General features: G+C 36.3%; 1 protein-coding gene across 1 annotated transcript; it reads right to left on the bottom strand.

Annotated features, from left to right (window-relative positions):
* Positions 1–5,613: 5,613 nt before the first annotated feature.
* Positions 5,614–8,139, bottom strand: LOC148034541 (uncharacterized). Its single transcript, XM_087680677.1, has 6 exons — positions 8,080–8,139; positions 7,864–7,947; positions 7,582–7,749; positions 6,832–7,158; positions 6,065–6,498; positions 5,614–5,929 (listed from the first exon to the last, which is right to left on the bottom strand). Exons 1-6 carry the CDS (start codon positions 8,137–8,139, stop codon positions 5,614–5,616), a joined length of 1,389 nt encoding a protein of 462 aa, XP_087536803.1.
* Positions 8,140–20,440: the final 12,301 nt, after the last annotated feature.

The raw sequence follows: 20,440 nt of genomic DNA, 5'->3' as shown, positions 1-20,440 counted from the left end.
TGTTTTTTCACCCTTCCAAAGTTTTGAGGACAAAACTTTTTGGGCAGGGATGGATTGTAATAAAGCAATTTTCATGTTGCTTTAATTAGGAAATCAGCCTAGTTTGGATTGGACTATAAAAGGCAAGAGGGTGCCAATGTAAATCATCTTTTAATCATTTTGCACATCTCCACTTCTTGGAGCTTGAAGGTATTTCCTTCCCCACCATTGTAAGGGGTGAGTTCCTTGCAGTAGCCATCATCAATTGATTCTCAAGCTTCCATGGCTTCAATGTCTCTTGTAATTCTTGGTTGTAAGACATCTTGAATTAAGGAATGGCAAGCTATGATTTCCATTATTTCTTGTTATCTAGCATTTCTTGTTAATCTTTGTGTAAAATTCTCTTGAAGCGGTAACTTTCATTGCAACTTCAAGAACCATCACAATATTAGTGAGTTTGGGAATCTCCCAATTCCCATATTTTGAATACAAAAAAGGTGGCACCCGGATAACATGCCCATAAGTTTCTCAAAACCATATGATGTGACCTATCATTGGAAAGCTCTTGAAAAATAGAATCTATTGAGCTATAAAGCACTTGATTTGGAGTTATAGTGTTCAAGTTATGACAAATCCAAAGATTTGACCATGTGTCCCAAACTTATGGGAAATTTCCATATTCCCTAATATGGTTGTTACCCATATTCCACTTCTCATATTCCTAGTTTTCCATGTATGTGCCCTAGTAGAAATATGCTATGAAATAGAACTTTATGCCCAATCAATCATGATTCAAGTTAAAATGCAATGTTGGATCCATGATATGCAACCAATCAACATATGCTCACATGAAAATTATGAATGCACTGAAGAATGTATGCCTAGCTTATCTACAAGTGCTTGTGTGTCATGCATAATGCAAACATAGTTCCTTGATTATTTAAATCATTAACTTCACCTCTCAACTTTCAACAAAGGAAATGTTAATCTCCGCTCCATCCACCATAATCTCACCATCGCTCTGGAAATGATGATCCTCAAGATATTGACCAAATAATAACAACCCATCTCACAATTGGCAGCGTCTTTCACGACCCTCAACTCACCCAACCACCTTACCCACTCAACTATAGATTCCTAACTTGATGATGAATATCCCAACTCTCGTGCGTGCAAGAGACATTGTGTGATCAATGACAAGTGCTCTCTCAAGTACACGTGCATCTAAGATTTACTACATATAGTTACATCAGGCCTCATCTTATGCTAATGCTCAACTATGGTGCAAAACGTGCATAATCCCAACCCATGGCATGGAAGTATTTGAACAATTTAGGAGACGACCCCTGAGTGCAGTGCATTAACAAGTGCAACATGAAGTGCTCGTGAACCCATAATCCCTGTGATGTGCAAGAGTTTCAGCAAAGAAAACATACCTTGTTTCATAATGTTCGACAGCTACTAACAAACTCCAGCAATAACTTGTCCAAAATATACCAAGCTTGACCAAGGCTATCAAGTTTCATACAAAATGACAAAGCAAACTGTCATGCAAACACTTAAGCTAACAAAAACCAAGCCTAGCTATAATTTGAATAGGGGTTTTCAGTATTTAGAAATACGTATAACATATTTAGCCCTCCCCCTAGTCTGCAAACATTCATGTGCAGTAGTTGTTCTCATAAAATGATGCAATATTTATGAGCCATCTCTGAGTTATTCAAACTCATAAATAAAAAGAATCCATGATACACCATTCTCAAACCACTTCTCACAAAAATCTTCCATAAATTTCTCTTTAAAATCCTCAAATTTTTCAAATCCAAAGTTCTCAAAACAACTCACATTGTCAAAGCAAAACATCTCATCACCCACAATGACAATCCACATACCCCTCCCATCCTCCCATAAGGAAAACATGACAAGACTAGGGTTTTGAAACAAGGTGTGAACCCTTTCTATATTGCAAAAATCCATTCCATCCACAAGGATTGCAACCATCTCGGGAAAAACTACAAAATCATTTCTCAATACCACAAAATATCGAAAGACACCATGATCCACATCAAACAAAACCTCCTCTCAAGACATTCATCCAAACAATGAGACTTCATCTTCAAAAAAACAAACACAACAAACAATCTTTCCCACATCATTCTCATAAACAATGTGATGAGACTTTCCACAAGAATCACATACAGAAACTTTAGGCAACACATTTAGGTCTTTATCCTCATCAAAACACCCTATTATCCAATTTTTTTCAACTGCAATCTCACAATTTTCCTCACACTCTTTACCCTTAGTGTTAAATCTCTCTTCTCTAAAGCCTTACCCAAATTTCCTCTTACATCACCATCGATGTCACTCTCAGGGTCATCAAATCCCCAATCAGAATCTTCACAAACATCATCACAAACTTTTAAAGAGCTCGAAGAAACTGAAAGACTATCAGATGAAGTTTTCTCTTCGACATTGTTGCCTAAATCAACCGAACAATCATCCACACAACTATCAAGGAGTAAGAGATTAAGGCATAGGAACAAGAGGATTTCTCAATCTAAGGGTCCTTTCGTAATCTTCAAACCAATTACGACCTTCATCCAACAATTGAAATTTTAGCATTTGGAGTTTTAGGATTGAGTCATTTATTCGTTGGATAATACATCCAAGCTCCAATTTTTTAAAGAATTGCTGAGGATCCTCTCCCTTCTTTCCATAAAATTCAGGAAAAGAACTAGCCATCAGAAAATAATCACAAACAAGAAATCAATCCACAAATCACGCACAAAGTCAAATTTTTTGACATTCCTCAGTGGGGGCACCAAAAAAGAGATGTTACACAAGTGGTGATCAAGAACAAGTCTCACTCACAACCCAATAACGAGACGTTAAGGAGTGCCAGTTGGGGAAATTGACTTTGTCAGATACACAACACAACACAAAAAAATTATATATTCAACAGAACACCACAAGAAGCCACACACGAGAACAAAACAACACACAATGCATCTTGTAGCTCAGAAAAGACAAAGAAACTTAGTTTTGGGTGGAGCATAAACCCAACACAAAATTCAAAAAAACACCAATAGTTCGAAGACAAAACCAAGTGAATTGTATTCTTGTACCTTGACATCCTTGAGCCGAAACTCAACACTACAACGTCCAAATTCTTCAACTTTCAAATTAGCACGTCAAGAGTATCCTCTCACAGGTGACCCTCCTCTCTCCTCACTCACAAGATACAAGAAAAATACATGGGGTAGGGCCACTTGCTCGTCTCTCCCTCTCCTTATATAGTTTCTCTTTCTACTTGCAAACACGTTAGGCTTTTTAGGCTTTTTGCTTTCCTAGAAAGCCTAAGGCTTTTTAATACATTGCTTTACCTTCCACGCTTTTTAAAAACTCAAAAAGCCTCTAGCCTTAAGGCTTTAAATAGTCAAATTGCGTTTTGAAATGCCATCCTGCGCTCGTTAATGGCGACCTCCGTATTTACGTATGTTTAGAATGCCGCCGCCTGCAAAATCAGCAATCGCCATTAAGCCTAAATGCCCGTTGTGTCAGTCGCCATCCTACTCAAATTGTCACCATCTTCGCATCATTAATGGAAGTTGTCAATCAGTCTTCCATGCCTCCATTTGACAACACACTATTCATCAAGCTAGCAAATGAAGTCTCTGGCATCTCCTTTCTTCTCTCGACCCAGAAAAAAGATCAGCTGTAGCATTCGTCCCTCAAGTTTCAACCTTATCATACCAATAATCTCCTTGCAGTAATGATTGCTCGTCTTTACTGTAATTGATCCTATCACTGTTGCTTCCTGAAGTATTGCTAGCTAGCCATCTAGTGTTCGGATGCTTGAAATGGGCAAACTTAGCGGATGAAGCTTCTTCAATGATGAAACAATCGATTTGCACCCTTAATTTTTAGCAGCTTCAATAACTAGGATTAGCGTTCCTTGCACGCTGCGCGGAACGCTATCCCGCTTCGCGACACCGTGAAGCGGGGTGCGAGGGAAGTGAAGCTGCCGGCAGCTTCACTTCCCTATCGCACAGTGGGAAATGCTATCACAAAAACATCACATACTTTACTCTCCTCTACTCACAACCCCTCTATCTTTGATCCCATTTACACCTCCCCCCTCTATATCCACACTCACTCACTCACTCAATCACTCTCTCTCTCTCTCTCTCTCTCTCTCTCTCTCTCTCTCTCTCCAATTCTCCCTAAGCACCCTCTCTATGTCTCACACACACACACCAAACTTAAAACTAAAAGTAGTTTCAAACCAATGTAACACAAAATGCCAAATATAAAAACAATCTCTTCCATGCACCATATCTACAAACATTCCTCTCGACATAAATGTAAGAAATTATATGCTTGCACATGCGATAATTAGAAACAACAGCACAATACTGAAAAACGAAGCCACAAAGGCCAAGTATAAGGTACGCAAGTGTTTTTAAGCACCATAGGCAAATGGCCGATGCCAACAAAAAAAGACAATGTCTCGAAGATGCCTAATAGAAACAAAGCTTTTTGACTAATCATTAACAAAATCTTCCTCGTTGAGAAAAACATGAGAAGGCGAAGCTGGGAATGCTTCCATAATTTCCATTAGTAATCACATCGGCAATGCAACGGTATAAGTAAGTACGTGGAATAACAATGTTACACATACTTACTTATAATTGAGGCAGAGACCAAGCACCACAAAAATAATTTCTATAAGAGACCTAGTCAAAATGAAGCCACAAAGGCCAAGCATAAGGCACCGACGTATTTCTAAGTTCCATAGGCAAATGGCCGATGCCTACAAAAAAAGACAATGTCTCAAAGATGCCTAATGGAAAGAAATCTTCCTTTTCTTCGAGGAATCATTAACAAAATCCTCCTCCTTGAGCAAAATATGTGAAGGTGAAGCATGGAATGATTGCACAGTTTCCATTGGTAATCGCATGGGCGATGCAACGGTTCTACCTCTCTCTTCACCACCTGCATTAGAACAAAAATTACAATATAAGTACATGGAACAACTAACAAAGATCATTCCATCCCAACAACAATAATACCTGGTCGAACATTTGTGAACCACTCCGTAGGTACTGACAAATGTTGATGCAGTGTCACAAAACAACCCAAATCTTTGAACCCATACTTAAACCAATGCCTCGGTATCTTATCTGTATGGGAGTGTTGAAATCTCTTCTTATGGTCAACCTCGTACATATGCACCCGAAAACATTGCATGTATCCACAATGTACAACTTCAATAAAAACTGGGAGCTTGATGTCAATATTAACATCATCATATAAATGCTCGATGACCCTTGCAAGTGTCTTTTTTTTATGATATTATCAGGAGCTATAGTGAGTAATGTGCATTGCAGCTCCTTTTGATAGTCAGAAGTTGGGTAATAGTGCCACTCTAGGGTAGGCATCTGCAAAAGTTAAATGAATAGTGAAATATGAAAAAATTACACTTCCAAGAGTATATGCCAACCAAACAGCGCATAGAGAGCAATTCACACATATGTAAAACCAACGTCCCTGCATGGTCATATATATGCAAAAACCAATGTACCTACATGGTCGTCAATAACTACATCTCCACAAAGAAAGTAATGCACATTACTGCACCTTTCGAAGAACATCCTTGTATACAATGTTTGTGGTCATACCCCCATCCTCTTCACCCAATAGCACATATAGTTGACCATATGTAAATACTGGTGCCTTTAGATAAAGCCCAACAATGAACAAAGTTTGCCCCTGTGACTTGTTGATTGTCATAGCGAATGCCAACCGGATGGGAAACTGTCTCCGCTTCATAGTAAATGGCAAATGTGTAGCATTCGAAACAAAAGTAATACGGGGAATAAAAACTCGTTCGCCCACATTTGCCCCTATTATTATCTGAGCATCTATCACTTTCCTATTGAAAGCTCTGCATATCAATCGCGTACCATTACACATACCCCTTCCTGGATTTAGGTTTCTAAGAAGAATAATAGGTGCATTTATCTTCAGCAGCAATAAATGAGGAGAAAATCCACCTCCAAGGTTTAATGTATTTAAATACTCAACAGAGTACAAAAATGAGTCGTCGGTCTCTGCAATTGAATCTGCACTATAATACTGCCTGACCTCCCCTGGCATTAGTTGCAATGCATGATCATTCAAAGTAGCCACCTTTGTATTCCACGAGGCAAGTATAGCTCGCTCACTAAAATACGACGTGTAGTCACCCACATTGGACACGTCACTGTAGACACTATCAATCAGTGTTTCGATAGAGTGCCCTTTTAATATCATGCCAGGTGGGACACACAACTTATCACAACTTTCGGTAACACCAACTCCATTCCCTATTCCTTGAATCCAATAGATGAACCCATTGTCCACCACACTACCAGTTGTCGACACTCGCATATTGCCAGATAGCCTTAGCACCCTTATGTAACGCCACAAATCAGAGTAACACAATGCAGCATTAATAATATCCTCACGTGTTCCCTTTACCACAACAGGCAAGACTTGTTTAAAATCTTCCCCAAACAAAACAACTTTTCCACCAAATGGCTTATCACAGCTCATAACATCTCTTAGAGTTCTATCAACCGCTTCGAAGGCATGTCGATGGGTCATAGGAGCCTCATCCCACAAAATAAGGCTTGTTTGTCTCAATAACCGAGCAAGGTCACTTTGAACAGGAATATTGCAAGTGGATCAATTATTTAATTCTACTAGGATTTTAAACCGCGAGTGAGCTGTACAACCACCTGGCAAAAGCAAGGCAACAATGCCACATGATGCTGTTGCCAATGCTATGCGACTACCACTGCGTACCTTCGCAAGCAAACATTTGTATAGGAAAGTCTTTCCAGACCCACCAGGACCATCCAAAAAGAATACATCCCCAGTATCTGTATCAACAGCTTCCATGACTGCACCAAAGGCAATTCTTTGTCCTTCATTCAACATTCCCTCCATGGATTCAGAAACGCTATGTTGTTCTGATATGTTGTATGCATATTCATCTTGCAAAAGAGGGTTAGCATGCAGTTGTGATTTTGGTTGATGAGGTTCAGGCAACCCATCAAAATCACAAAGTCTTCGTCCTACATGACGTAAAAGGTCTTGTAGATGCAACAAAGCTATGTTAGATGCCTCACGCTGCAGAACACCAAGAGAGGCATGCACGTGTTGTAACTGCAATCTATACATGATATCCTCTACCATTGGCACCATAAATCTTTCCCATAGATGGCCAGGCCGAGCTGGCTCACAAAAGACCAAAATTGCAACAAATAAAGTTCGGAGTTGAGCACCAGTTTGCATAGAGGCAGCTTCCTCTAAGCACACAACATATTCATCATCGCTCTCCAACATGCCCCTTGCAATGCAAGCATCCCTAAAAGTATCACAAATCATGCTATCAACAGTACACAAATCTTCAAAAGAAGTACATCCCCGACACTCTGTTAAAAGCATCCGCAAATAGTAGAGCTCACCACAGGTAGGCGCCACAAAATACATCCGATCACATGTATTCCCACGCTTCCTTCTAGTCCACATCTTATGTCGTGCATTCCACACCCAATACACTGGAAAGTCTTGATAACGAATAGTCCTAGCCTCTGGATGAATGCGGTTGCACACAAACCATTCAATAAGAGTAGTTTTCTGGAGGTCTTCATTCTGCACAACATTTGGTATACTATCTGTATCCTGAAACACCACATAGTTCTCACCAGGTAAGTGTACCTACAGACGTTGTATATCAGGCTTTTCATCATGCAATGCATAGTCATAGATCCGCCAACATGCCTCAGAGGCAGAAACATATCATGCATCCAAATAACTTTGTATCTCGTCCACCTCGTGAGCATCGCCACCATTCCGGATTGAATCAACCCCAACAGAAAATTTGACGGTTGCACGATCATGCCCCTTGTACACATACTTATACAAATACTTCACAGCCGCAATTGTCGAGAAAACCTCTACATTTATGTGTGCATTGTATTTTTTACTCAAGAATGGATTATATGGAACAATCCATCGATTATCAATAACATTACCATTTATGATCACAGAGTTTCCATCATCTCGTCTTCGATAAATGGGATAGCCAGAACTATCAACTGTCGTCATGCCCACTAATTTTCGCGGGTAATCTTTAGTACATCTACCCTTGTCCATACAGGGACTCTTGGGGTTCAATCCTCTACAAGGGCCATGAATGTTACACTTTGAAATTGTCTCAAATAAGGCTGGAAACTTAACTCTATTGGGTAACTCAGCACAAACCAGTCTATCGTAGTGACATGCTTCAGAAGGTTTGAAAGACGACTCTAAAATTAGCAAAGTATGAGAATGTGGTAGCCCCCTCTTTTGGAATTCAATCACAGTAACATAGCCAGCAACCTTTCCAAAGGGATCCTTCCGCAACAACGTACACATCAAATCAGCATGCTTTTTATGAAACACGCGAGCAGTCAAATCCGGACGATCATAAGCACTTTGCCCAGGCAATAAAGCATTAGTAATCTCCAACCACTTTGGATTTCATGTCATTGTTATAAAAAGGTCACGTTTTCCCTTACATCGCACTATAGCCATGGCATCCTGATATAATTGATGCATGTGCCTTGGTCCACCTATGAATGACGACGGTAAAACTATCCTCTTGCCAACAGAGGCACCAACAATCGGCATTGTCCCATCATCATTTGCCCCCACCATGTCTGCCAAGCCTTTATAGGCCTCCGATCGTAACACTGATTGATTCTGGCGACACCAAGTTAACCTGCATTGCTCTATACTACAATAAGCATCAACAATAAATTGCTGCAATAGTCGACCAGCACGCAATATGCACACCTCAGTATCTTCACGCACTTGAAGACGAAATGCATAAAACTGCATCTAGGTAACACAATTTTTATTGGACAATTCATATATGTTAACAGGAACACTAACATTACTGTAGGGAACCTTTACATGCCAACCATCATCCCCCATAGGAAAAAGGAGGACATATAGCATTGGCATATATGCCCTATGCAAGTTTGAAATAGCAACACATCGACCACCCCGAGTGTAAACATGAATATCCCGACGATCAAGAGTACCCTCGTCACCCTGCCCTGGCATGATAGCTGCAACCTCAGTTGCTGCAAGAGCAGAGTATTGTTTACTGGTTCTTTGAATACCAAAAATACTCATTCTTAGTTCCTGCATGGGATTATTTTGCAATTGCAAACCCACTGACCTAAAAGCACGTGCATATATGTTGGGTCGATGCATCATATGTTGGGTCGATGCATCATACATTGAAGCTCCCCTAGCAAGTTTGGTAATAAATCATGCATAACCCCCAGTCTATTAAGCAACTCATGCTCGGTATCATAAACATACAGTTGTGCAAATCTTGGCCTTTCTTGACGCTGCACATCAGGAAGCAAAGTACCTATACGGTGATAAACAGACCCATGCACTCTAAAGGTGTAACCATTCCCGATAATGGTTAGCTCATCAACATTAGCTCCGAGTGATACAAATGCAAGAGCGTTGTTGTATGCTCGTATGCTGTTTTTAAATATTCTACTCTGAGGGTGCATGCCATGCAACAAATCATGCAATGGCTGCGGTGGACGTTGCAACGGCGGCAACATTACTTTTCCATTTCGATAACAGTGTCTTCCAAACAAAATCGACCCTTGAACCCGAGTCTCGCATCTCCATAACTTAGCTGAACACCTTTCACACATCATACAAAGACTCCCCATGGAATGCACATCCGGCTCTTGAAATAGTAGTATTGACATTGCTGGGTGAACATCCGTTGCAGGCAAAGCATTTAAAATTGAGCACAATCCACCACTTTGGGGATCAAAAATAGCAATATTATGAACACGTGACTCATTAGCCACGAAATTTTCCACATTGTGGTGATTTCCAAAATCTAAACCAACATGCTGTTTAACTGGCTCATTATCCCCATTTACAAATTCAACACGTTGAGACACACTCTCACAAACGACTCCACTAATATTTCCCCCATGTTGGCACATAGACATTGAAGCATTATTAACATGTGACTCAAAAGTCACATGATTAAGACCATTGCAACCACCCACTAATGGCAAAGCATTCGTCAAATCCACACCAAACGGGCTTGAAATCCCCTAATGGTTCTATCCGGTGATGGCAAAACATTAGCCACATCTATACCAAACTGTGGTTGGCCTAGTTCACAATGACCATTAAGAATCTCCTCATGGAACGAATGGTTTTCAATGTCTCTTTGAATGGATCTACCACGATCTAAAATCCCTTTCCGAGCCCTGAGTCTAGCAACCTACCGTCGCTCATACCTCGTGGAAGTAAGCATGTCCCTACGAACATGCAACACATAGTCTCTCCCAGTTGCTCGATGCGAACACCCCATATTGATCACTTGGCCACAAAACCTATTATCGACGTATACACACATTTAATATATAAATATGTAAATTTAAGATTAAATATCAAGATACAAAACCACTACAACCCAGTCAATGTATCTGTCTAAAAAGACGCTACACCATCCCATTAGAGAGAGAGAGAGAGAGAGAGAGAGAGAGAGAGAGAGAGAGAGAGAGAGAGAGCCTGGTTGCTAAGATAGAAGTAACCTTGGTAATTAACAAAATAAAGTAAACATGAAACTGCAGAAACGACTATCAATACACTTTATCAAAGGCATGGTTTGATTTCTAAACTAAATGTATTGCGTACATTCGATGTACACAATATATCAAATCTAAATATACCAACCATCATTGGAGTATCAAATCTGCTTCATGTAAATATCAAGAAAGAGACATCATGTCATACACACTCAATACATTTTACTCAAATACGCTTTGTTATATCAAAAGTGTTACACATCTTAGCACTTTCCATGTAGGCTTTACAAAAAAGAAGCAAATATTATCATAAAAACTGCTAGCCCATGCACTTTAAAATATGCAACACAATCTGAACCTATAAGTTCCACCCTAAGCAATTTTTGCATACACATAGTCTCCTTAGATGCGACCGTTCATCTGACGGCTCAATTGTTGCAACAAAGCATTAAACCTACTAACATTCATTTGAAACTGCAAGAACGGCAACCGACAACCCCTCTGGCAGATCACAGGTTCATGGTCATCTCCAAGCCCCCAAACGAAAGCCCACATATCGTTCACCAGCAGATTCATTAATCTGCTTGTCTCAGAAATAATTGCTGAAAGTGCCCTTACTTCACCACCCAGAATCAGTCGACACTTGCTGGAGAACACCCTGCGTGTGTTTGGTCTCACTGACAACACCATACAGACCCTTTAGCATGTTCATGTAACTCCATTGAGTACATGGCAAGCGCACTATCAACACGCGTACATAAACTCGTCTGCATTTCCATCAACTCATTCATCTTGGCCTCAAGTTTTTTAAAGTCCAAAGCGTCCGAAGTAGCCCTTGTGTTTCTTCGAAACTTTGCAGCTCTTGTACATTTAGCAACATGTATCTCTTGTCCCCTTGCCACCTCTTTCATTTTTCGCACATTCATTCTATTAGAGCTCATACGTTGGCTACAATGAAACATATAAACAATCATCTCCAAAAATATAAATAGTAGCACTTTGACGCAATCACAATTAACAAAACTATCTTCCATACCCATGCGAATGAACCCAAGCTGGCAAGCGCCGAAGAGATGATGTTGTTGCCATTTTGTTTATTTCAACTGAATCCACTACATTCAATGGAGTCGAAAGCACTACGTCGGGAATATCTCCTATGGCTTCGCTTTGTTCCATTGCTACACCAAACGTCAAGACATAAGTGATAGACACATTCACAACCTTCTTGAGAGTAAAGAACATGTTCCTATACATAAAGGTATCCCCAGTCTCGAAATACTGATCGGTGCCAATCCCACACAACACACAATAACTTACCAACTCACATTCGCAATCACAAACCCTAAATGGGCGAAAGAATATATGTACGCTACACATGAGTACTATCATGCACACATGGCACTCACCAAGTTCCAACCACGCATTGCCTAAAGGCCCTGCCAATGGATCTTCAATCATGTACATCTTCACTATCTTGAGAGAAAAGAACATGTCCTATACAGAAAGATATCCCTAGTCTCGAAATACTTATTGGTGTAAATCCCATAGGACACACAATAACTTACCAACTCACATTCGCAACCACAAACCCTAAATGCATGAAAGAATATATGTACGTTACACATGAGTGCTATCATGCACACATGACACTCACCAAGTACCAACCATACATTGTCTAAAGGCCATGCCATGTCGATCTTCATTCACGTACATCAGCACAATCTTGAGAGAAAAGAACATCACATATATAGAAAGGTGTCCCCAATCTTGAAATACTTATTGGTGTCAATCCCATAGGACACACAATACCTTACCAACTCACATTCGCAGAGAGAGAGACACAGAGAGAGAGGAGCGAGGAAGGTAAACTATACAAAATGTCGCAACATATCAAAGCTACAATCATTCTATGTATCTAGTCCAATCTAAGTTACAAAAGTACATTAGCAAAATTGCTCAGTAATCAATAGAGAAACATAGAGAAACAGAGAGAAAGAGGAACTATTAAAATGGATTGAAAGTAGTTTTATAATTTGCAAGACACATACGATGTGTTTCAAAATGAAGATTTTCATCAAACAATTCATTTAAGAAGTCTTGCAAGAATTACATATACCAAGCAAACCGCGACAAAGAAGCGCTGGTTAACATCGCCAAAAACCTATTGTGAACCACTATTCAAAGATGCAATGTTCTCTAGTGCATATCAAGGGCAATGATCTCCAGTGCCAGAAGATGAGCCTGCACGACGATTCATCTGCGTTAACATTGCTGAAAATCTATTCAAATAAACTTTCAAAGAAGTAAGTTGCACATCAAGAGCAATGTTCTCCGGTGCAACTAAGCTCTCGTTCTTGTGTGCAATCAGCTCACATACTCCATCCTCTATACGACCTGTACTATCAAGAATATCTTTCAGCTTCTCTTCTTGATCGTTCGAAGATCCAGCCACGCGGACACCAATTTTTCTGAATATGCTCATAAATGTCACCTATATAACCCTTGATCTCTTCTAACTCGCCCTGTATAGTTACTGCATTAGCAAGGTGCCCTTCATATTTCTCATCCAATAGTCTCTCAATCCTCTGTAGTCGGTCACCAATGTTCTCAGAAATTGAAATTGAAGCTTTTTGACGTCGAAATAGTGTCTTCACTTGCTTTTCAATCCCATCCAGGCGACGAATAAACCTTAAGGAACCAACGGAACTATCATGCCCTACAACATGCTTAAGTGCACGACGAACAACCTTTTTCCTTGTGGCCTCCTTTATTTTGTGTGCATTCATTTGCACGTTAGAAGTGCACTGTATAATATCTTCTACATACATATTCTTGTTTGTTGTAGAAGCCTTCATACTGGACAAAAAGACGCGTTAGCCTTGAGGGATATATAAAATATTCTCGAAATTTTAAAACAGCAAAAACTACCATGTCTTATACTACCAAAGTTTAACTAACCCTCTCTCTCTGCTTGTCCCTCTCCCTCTCTATACACCTAACCAACCAACCAATGCACTAAGTAACCAACCTCTAAACTAAAGTAACCTACGAACTAAACAAACTAAACCAAGTAAGGTAAGCAACTAATCAGCCAAACTAAAGGAACTAAAGTAAACCAACAAAACTAACAACCTATTTAACTAACTAAGTTTCTAGTTAAAGTAACTAACCCATAACACATATATAAACTAAAACAAAAAAACAAACTAACCCTAAACTAAGACACAATCTTCTAAAGTAACTAAGCAACTAATCTAAGGTAAAACCTACTAAGTAACTAACCCATAACACATATATAAACTAAAATAAAAAAACAAACTAACCCTAAACTAACTAATTAAAAAAACTAACTAAATAAATAAAGTAAGTTATAGTCTAATCAACTAACTAAATAAACTAACTAATTCAAATAACAACCAAAACTAACTAAATAACTAAATAACTAACTTAAAAAACTAACAAAACTAAATAAACAACCAAAACTAACTAAACTAACTAATCACAAATCTAACCAAAGTAACTAACAACCTATTTAACTAACTTACTCTCTCACTCACTCACTCTCTCTCTCTCACTCACTCTCAAGTAACTAACACACACTCTCTCTCTCTCTCTCAAGTAACTAACACATACATAAACTAAAACAAAAAAGCAAATTAACTCTAAACTATATCTAAAGTAACTACTACCTTACTAACCCTAAACTATATCTAAAGTAACTAACACTCAATCTAAAGTAGCTATTAACTAAATAAACTAACTAACTAAATAAAGTAACTAAGTTATAGTCTAAAACTAACTAATCTAAATAACTAACTAAACAAACTAACAAAACTAAATAAACAACCAAAACTAACTAAACTAACTAACCACAAATCTAACCAAACTAACTAACAACCTATTTAACTAACAACCAATAAATATATCAAAACAAATTTACAACCTGAGAGAGAGAGAGAGAGAGAGAGAGAGAGAGAGAGAGAGAGAGAGAGAGAGAGAGAGAGAGAGAGAGAGAGAGAGAGAGAGAGAGAGAGAGAGAGATCACCGACCTCAAATAGCAATCCTAACAAACAAACTGCACAAAATAAACAAAAATACCAATAAATTAAACCATACCAAGCAAACCTCCCCCCCTCTCTCTCTCTCTCTCTCTCTCTCTCTCTCTCTCTCTCTCTCTCTCTCTCTCTCTCTCTCTCTCTCTCTCTCTCTCTCTCTCTCTCTCTCTCTCAAAAGTAACTAACACATATATAAACTAAAACCAAAAAAAAAAAAACACACAATCTAACGTAACTACTAACTAAATAAACTAACTAAAGAACCACAAACAACTAAACTAACTAATTAAATAAACTAACTAACTAAATAAATAACTAAGTTCATGTAACATAGGACTAAAAGTTTAAATGGGTATGCATGTAACTATTTATCCATGATTGTCTACCTAACTACTTACATACATGGATATTATTATAACCACACAATCGACTAAAGAAACTAACTAACTAAATAAATAAACTAAGTTATAGTCTAATCAACTAACTAAATAAACTAACTAAACCAAATAACCACAAACAACCAAAACTAACTAAATAACTAACTAAACTAACTAACCACAAATCTAAACTAACTAAACCAAATAACACAAACAACCAAAACTAACTAAATAACTAACTAAACAAACCAACCCTAAACTATTAACTAAATAAACTAAATAACTAACTAAATAAAACAACTAAACTAAATAAACAACCAAAACTAACTAAACTAACTAACCACAAATCTAACCAAACTAACTAACAACCTATTTCACTAACTAACTTATTATATATTTAACTATATAAACCAACCCTAAACTAACACAACTAACTAAACTAACCAAGTAAACTAAATAAAATAAACTAACCCTAAACTAAATGCAAAGTAACTAACACACAAAAATAAATCAAACTAACTTATCTAATCAACTAACTAAACTAACTAACTAAACTAAATAACTAACTAACCACAAATCTAACCAAGCTAACTAACTAAATAACTAACTAAACTAAATAAACTAACTAAACCAAATAAACACAAACAACCAAAACTAACTAAATAACTAACTAAACTAACTAACAAAACAAACAAACAAACTAACTAACTATTTAAACCAATAACCTAACTAACTAACTAAACTAACTAACTAAACTAAATAAACAACCAAAACTAACTAAACTAACTATTTAAACCAATAACCTAATTAACTAACCAACAATCTAATTAACTAACTAATTTACTATTTAAACCAATAAATACATCAAAACACATTTACAACCTGAGAGAGAGAGAGAGAGAGAGAGAGAGAGAGAGAGAGAGAGAGAGAGAGAGAGAGAGAGAGAGAGATCACCGACCTGAAATACCAATCCTCATAAACAAACTGCACAAAATATAAACCAAAATACCAATAAATTAGACAATACCAAGCAAAGCAACCTCTCTCTCTCTCTCTCTCTCTCTCTCTCTCTCTCTCTCTCTCTCTCTCTCTCTCTCTCTCTCTCTCTCTCTCTCTCTCTCTCTCTCTCTCTCTCTCTCTCTCTCTCTCTCTCTCTCTCTCTCTCTCTCTCTCTCTCTCTCTAAACTAAAACTAAAACAAACTAACTAAACCTAAACTATTAACTAAATAAACTAAATATAAACTAAAACAAAAGAACAAACTAACCCTAAACTATTAACTAAATAAACTAAATAACTAACTAAATGAAACAACTAAACTAAATAAACAACCAAAACTAACTAAACTAACTAACCACAAATCTAACCAAACTAACTAACAACCTATTTCACTAACTAACTTACTATATATTTAACTAAATAAACTAACCCTAAACTAACACAACTAACTAAACTAACTAAGTAAACTAAATAAAACAAGCTAACCCTAAACTAAATATAAACTAAAACAAAAAAAACAATACCAAGCAAAGCAACCTCTCTCTCTCTCTCTCTCTCTCTCTCTCTCTCTCTCTCTCTCTCTCTCTCTCTCTCTCTCTCTCTCTCTCTCTCTCTCTCTCTCTCTCTCTCTCTCTCTCTCTAAACTAAAACTAAAACAAACAAACTAAACCTAAACTATTAACTAAATAAACTAAATATAAACTAAAACAAAAGAACAAACTAACCCTAAACTATTAACTAAATAAACTAAATAACTAACTAAATGAAACAACTAAACTAAATAAACAACCAAAACTAACTAAACTAACTAACCACAAATCTAACCTAACTAACTAACAACCTATTTCACTAACTAACTTACTATATATTTAACTAAATAAACTAACCCTAAACTAACACAACTAACTAAACTAACTAAGTAAACTAAATAAAACAAACTAACCCTAAACTAAATATAAACTAAAACAAAAAAACAAACTAACCCTAAACTAAATAAATTACCAAATAAATTACCAAACTACTAACTAACTAAATAAATTACCAAAACTAACTAACTAAATAAATAAATTACCAAAACTAACTAAATAACTAAATAAACTAAACATCTAATTAAATAAACAAACTAACTAAATGAACTAAACAATCAAAACTAACTAAATAACTAAATAAATAAACTAACTAATCACATATCTAAAGTAACTAACACATATCTAAAGTAACTACTAAATCTAAAGTAACTACTAACTAACTAAATAAATTACCAAAACTAACTAAATGATTAACTAACCCTAAACTAATCACATATCTAAAGTAACTACTAACTAACTAAATAAATTACCAAAACTAACTAAATGATTAACTAACCCTAAACTAATCACATATCTAAAGTAACTACTAACTAACTAAATAAATTACCAAAACTAACTAAATAAACTAAATAAACAAACTAACTAAACGAACTAAACAATCAAAACTAACACACAATCTAATCTAAAGTAACTCAACACGCTTCTCTCTCTCTCTCTCTCTCTCTCTCTCTCTCTCTCTCTCTCTCTCTCTCTCTCTCTCTCTCTCTCTCTCTCTCTCAAAAGTAACTAACACATATATAAACTAAAACAAAAAAAAAAACTAACACACAATCTAACGTAACTACTAACTAAATAAACTAACTAAAGAACCACAAACAACTAAACTAACTAATTAAATAAACTAACTAACAAAATAAATAACTAAGTTCATGTAACATAGGACTAAAAGTTTACATGGGTATGCATGTAACTATTTATCCATGATTGTCTACCTAACTACTTACATACATGGATATTATTATAACCACACAATCGACTAAAGAAACTAACTAACTAAATAAATAAACTAAGTTATAGTCTAATCAACTAACTAAATAAACTAACTAAACCAAATAACCACAAACAACCAAAACTAACTAAATAACTAACTAAACTAACTAACCACAAATCTAAACTAACTAAACCAAATAACACAAACAACCAAAACTAACTAAATAACTAACTAAACAAACCAACCCTAAACTATTAACTAAATAAACTAAATAACTAACTAAATAAAACAACTAAACTAAATAAACAACCAAAACTAACTAAACTAACTAACCACAAATCTAACCAAACTAACTAACAACCTATTTCACTAACTAACTTACTATATATTTAACTATATAAACCAACCCTAAACTAACACAACTAACTAAACTAACCAAGTAAACTAAATAAAATAAACTAACCCTAAACTAAATGCAAAGTAACTAACACACAAAAATAAATCAAACTAACTTATCTAATCAACTAACTAAACTAACTAACTAAACTAAATAACTAACTAAACTAACTAACAAAACAAACAAACAAACTAACTAACTATTTAAACCAATAACCTAACTAACTAACTAAACTAACTAACTAAACTAAATAAACAACCAAAACTAACTAAACTAACTATTTAAACCAATAACCTAATTAACTAACCAACAATCTAATTAACTAACTAATTTACTATTTAAACCAATAAATACATCAAAACACATTTACAACCTGAGAGAGAGAGAGAGAGAGAGAGAGAGAGAGAGAGAGAGGGAGAGATCACCGACCTGAAATACCAATCCTCACAAACAAACTGCACAAAATATAAACCAAAATACCAATAAATTAGACAATACCAAGCAAAGCAACCTTTCTCTCTCTCTCTCTCTCTCTCTCTCTCTCTCTCTCTCTCTCTCTCTCTCTCTCTCTCTCTCTCTCTCTCTCTCTCTCTCTCTCTCTCTCTCTCTCTCTCTCTCTCTCTCTCTAAACTAAAACTAAAACAAACAAACTAAACCTAAACTATTAACTAAATAAACTAAATATAAAACTAAAACAAAAGAACAAACTAACCCTAAACTATTAACTGAATAAACTAAATAACTAACTAAATGAAACAACTAAACTAAATAAACAACCAAAACTAACTAAACTAACTAACCACAAATCTAACCAAACTAACTAACAACCTATTTCACTAACTAATTTACTATATATTTAACTAAATAAACTAACCCTAAACTAACACAACTAACTAAACTAACTAAGTAAACTAAATAAAACAAACTAACCCTAAACTAAATATAAACTAAAACAAAAAAAACAATACCAAGCAAAGCAACCTCTCTCTCTCTCTCTCTCTCTCTCTCTCTCTCTCTCTCTCTCTCTCTCTCTCTCTCTCTCTCTCTCTCTCTCTCTCTCTCTCTCTCTCTCTCTCTCTCTCTCTCTCTCTCTCTCTCTCTCTCTCTCTCTCTCTCTCTCTCTCTAAACTAAAACTAAAACAAACAAACAAAACCTAAACTATTAACTAAATAAACTAAATATAAACTAAAACAAAAGAATAACCACAAATCTAACCAAACTAACTAACAACCTATTTCACTAACTAACTTACTATATATTTAACTAAATAAACTAACCCTAAACTAACACAACTAACTAAACTAACTAAGTAAACTAAATAAAACAAACTAACCCTAAACTAAATATAAACTAAAACAAAAAAACAAACTAACCCTAAACTAAATAAATTACCAAATAAATTACCAAACTACTAACTAACTAAATAAATTACCAAAACTAACTAACTAACTAAATAAATTACCAAAACTAACTAAATAACTAAATAAACTAAACGTCTAATTAAATAAACAAACTAACTAAATGAACTAAACAATCAAAACTAACTAAATAACTAAATAAATAAACTAACTAATCACATATCTAAAGTAACTAACACATATCTAAAGTAACTACTAAATCTAAAGTAACTACTAACTAACTAAATAAATTACCAAAACTAACTAAATGATTAACTAACCCTAAACTAATCACATATCTAAAGTAACTACTAACTAACTAAATAAATTACCAAAACTAACTAAATAAACTAAATAAACTAACTAACTAAACGAACTAAACAATCAAAACTAACACACAATCTAATCTAAAGTAACTCAACACGCTTCTCTCTCTCTCTCTCTCTCTCTCTCTCTCTCTCTCTCTCTCTCTCTCTCTCTCTCTCTCTCTCTCTCTCTCTCTCTCTCTCTCTCACGTAGCAGCGAGCTTGGATCGAAAAGCAGCGCCATGTGACTGCAGGCGCACCATGTCTGCGACCCTGTGACCGCAGGATGAGAGAGAGAGAGAAGTAATTCTCTCTCTACCACACGTCAGAGAGAGAGAGAGAAGTAAAGGCGCTTCTCTCTCTCTCTGACGTGTCGTGTGACACGTCAGAGAGAGAGAGAAGCGCCTTTACTTCTCTCTCTCTCTCTGATGTGCGTGACACGTTAGAGAGACTCT

The sequence above is a fragment of the Lygodium microphyllum genome, chromosome 6, assembly GCF_053477565.2.
Source record: "Lygodium microphyllum isolate KBCC chromosome 6, Lygodium_microphyllum_v1.1.10, whole genome shotgun sequence".
In the NCBI taxonomy this organism is placed as follows: Eukaryota; Viridiplantae; Streptophyta; class Polypodiopsida; order Schizaeales; family Lygodiaceae; genus Lygodium; species Lygodium microphyllum.
This window is presented reverse-complemented; position numbering and strand designations above follow the sequence as displayed.

Coding starts and splice junctions, on each gene's coding strand:
- LOC148034541 (XM_087680677.1), bottom strand. CDS start 8,139: ATGACGACAGTTGATAGTTCTGGCTATCCCATTTATCGAAGACGAGAT. Junction 7,750..7,863: donor ATGGTGGCGATGCTCACGAG/GTGGACGAGATA, acceptor CAACGTCTGTAG/GTACACTTACCTGGTGAGAA. Junction 5,930..6,064: donor TCATTTTTGTACTCTGTTGA/GTATTTAAATAC, acceptor ATTGATATGCAG/AGCTTTCAATAGGAAAGTGA.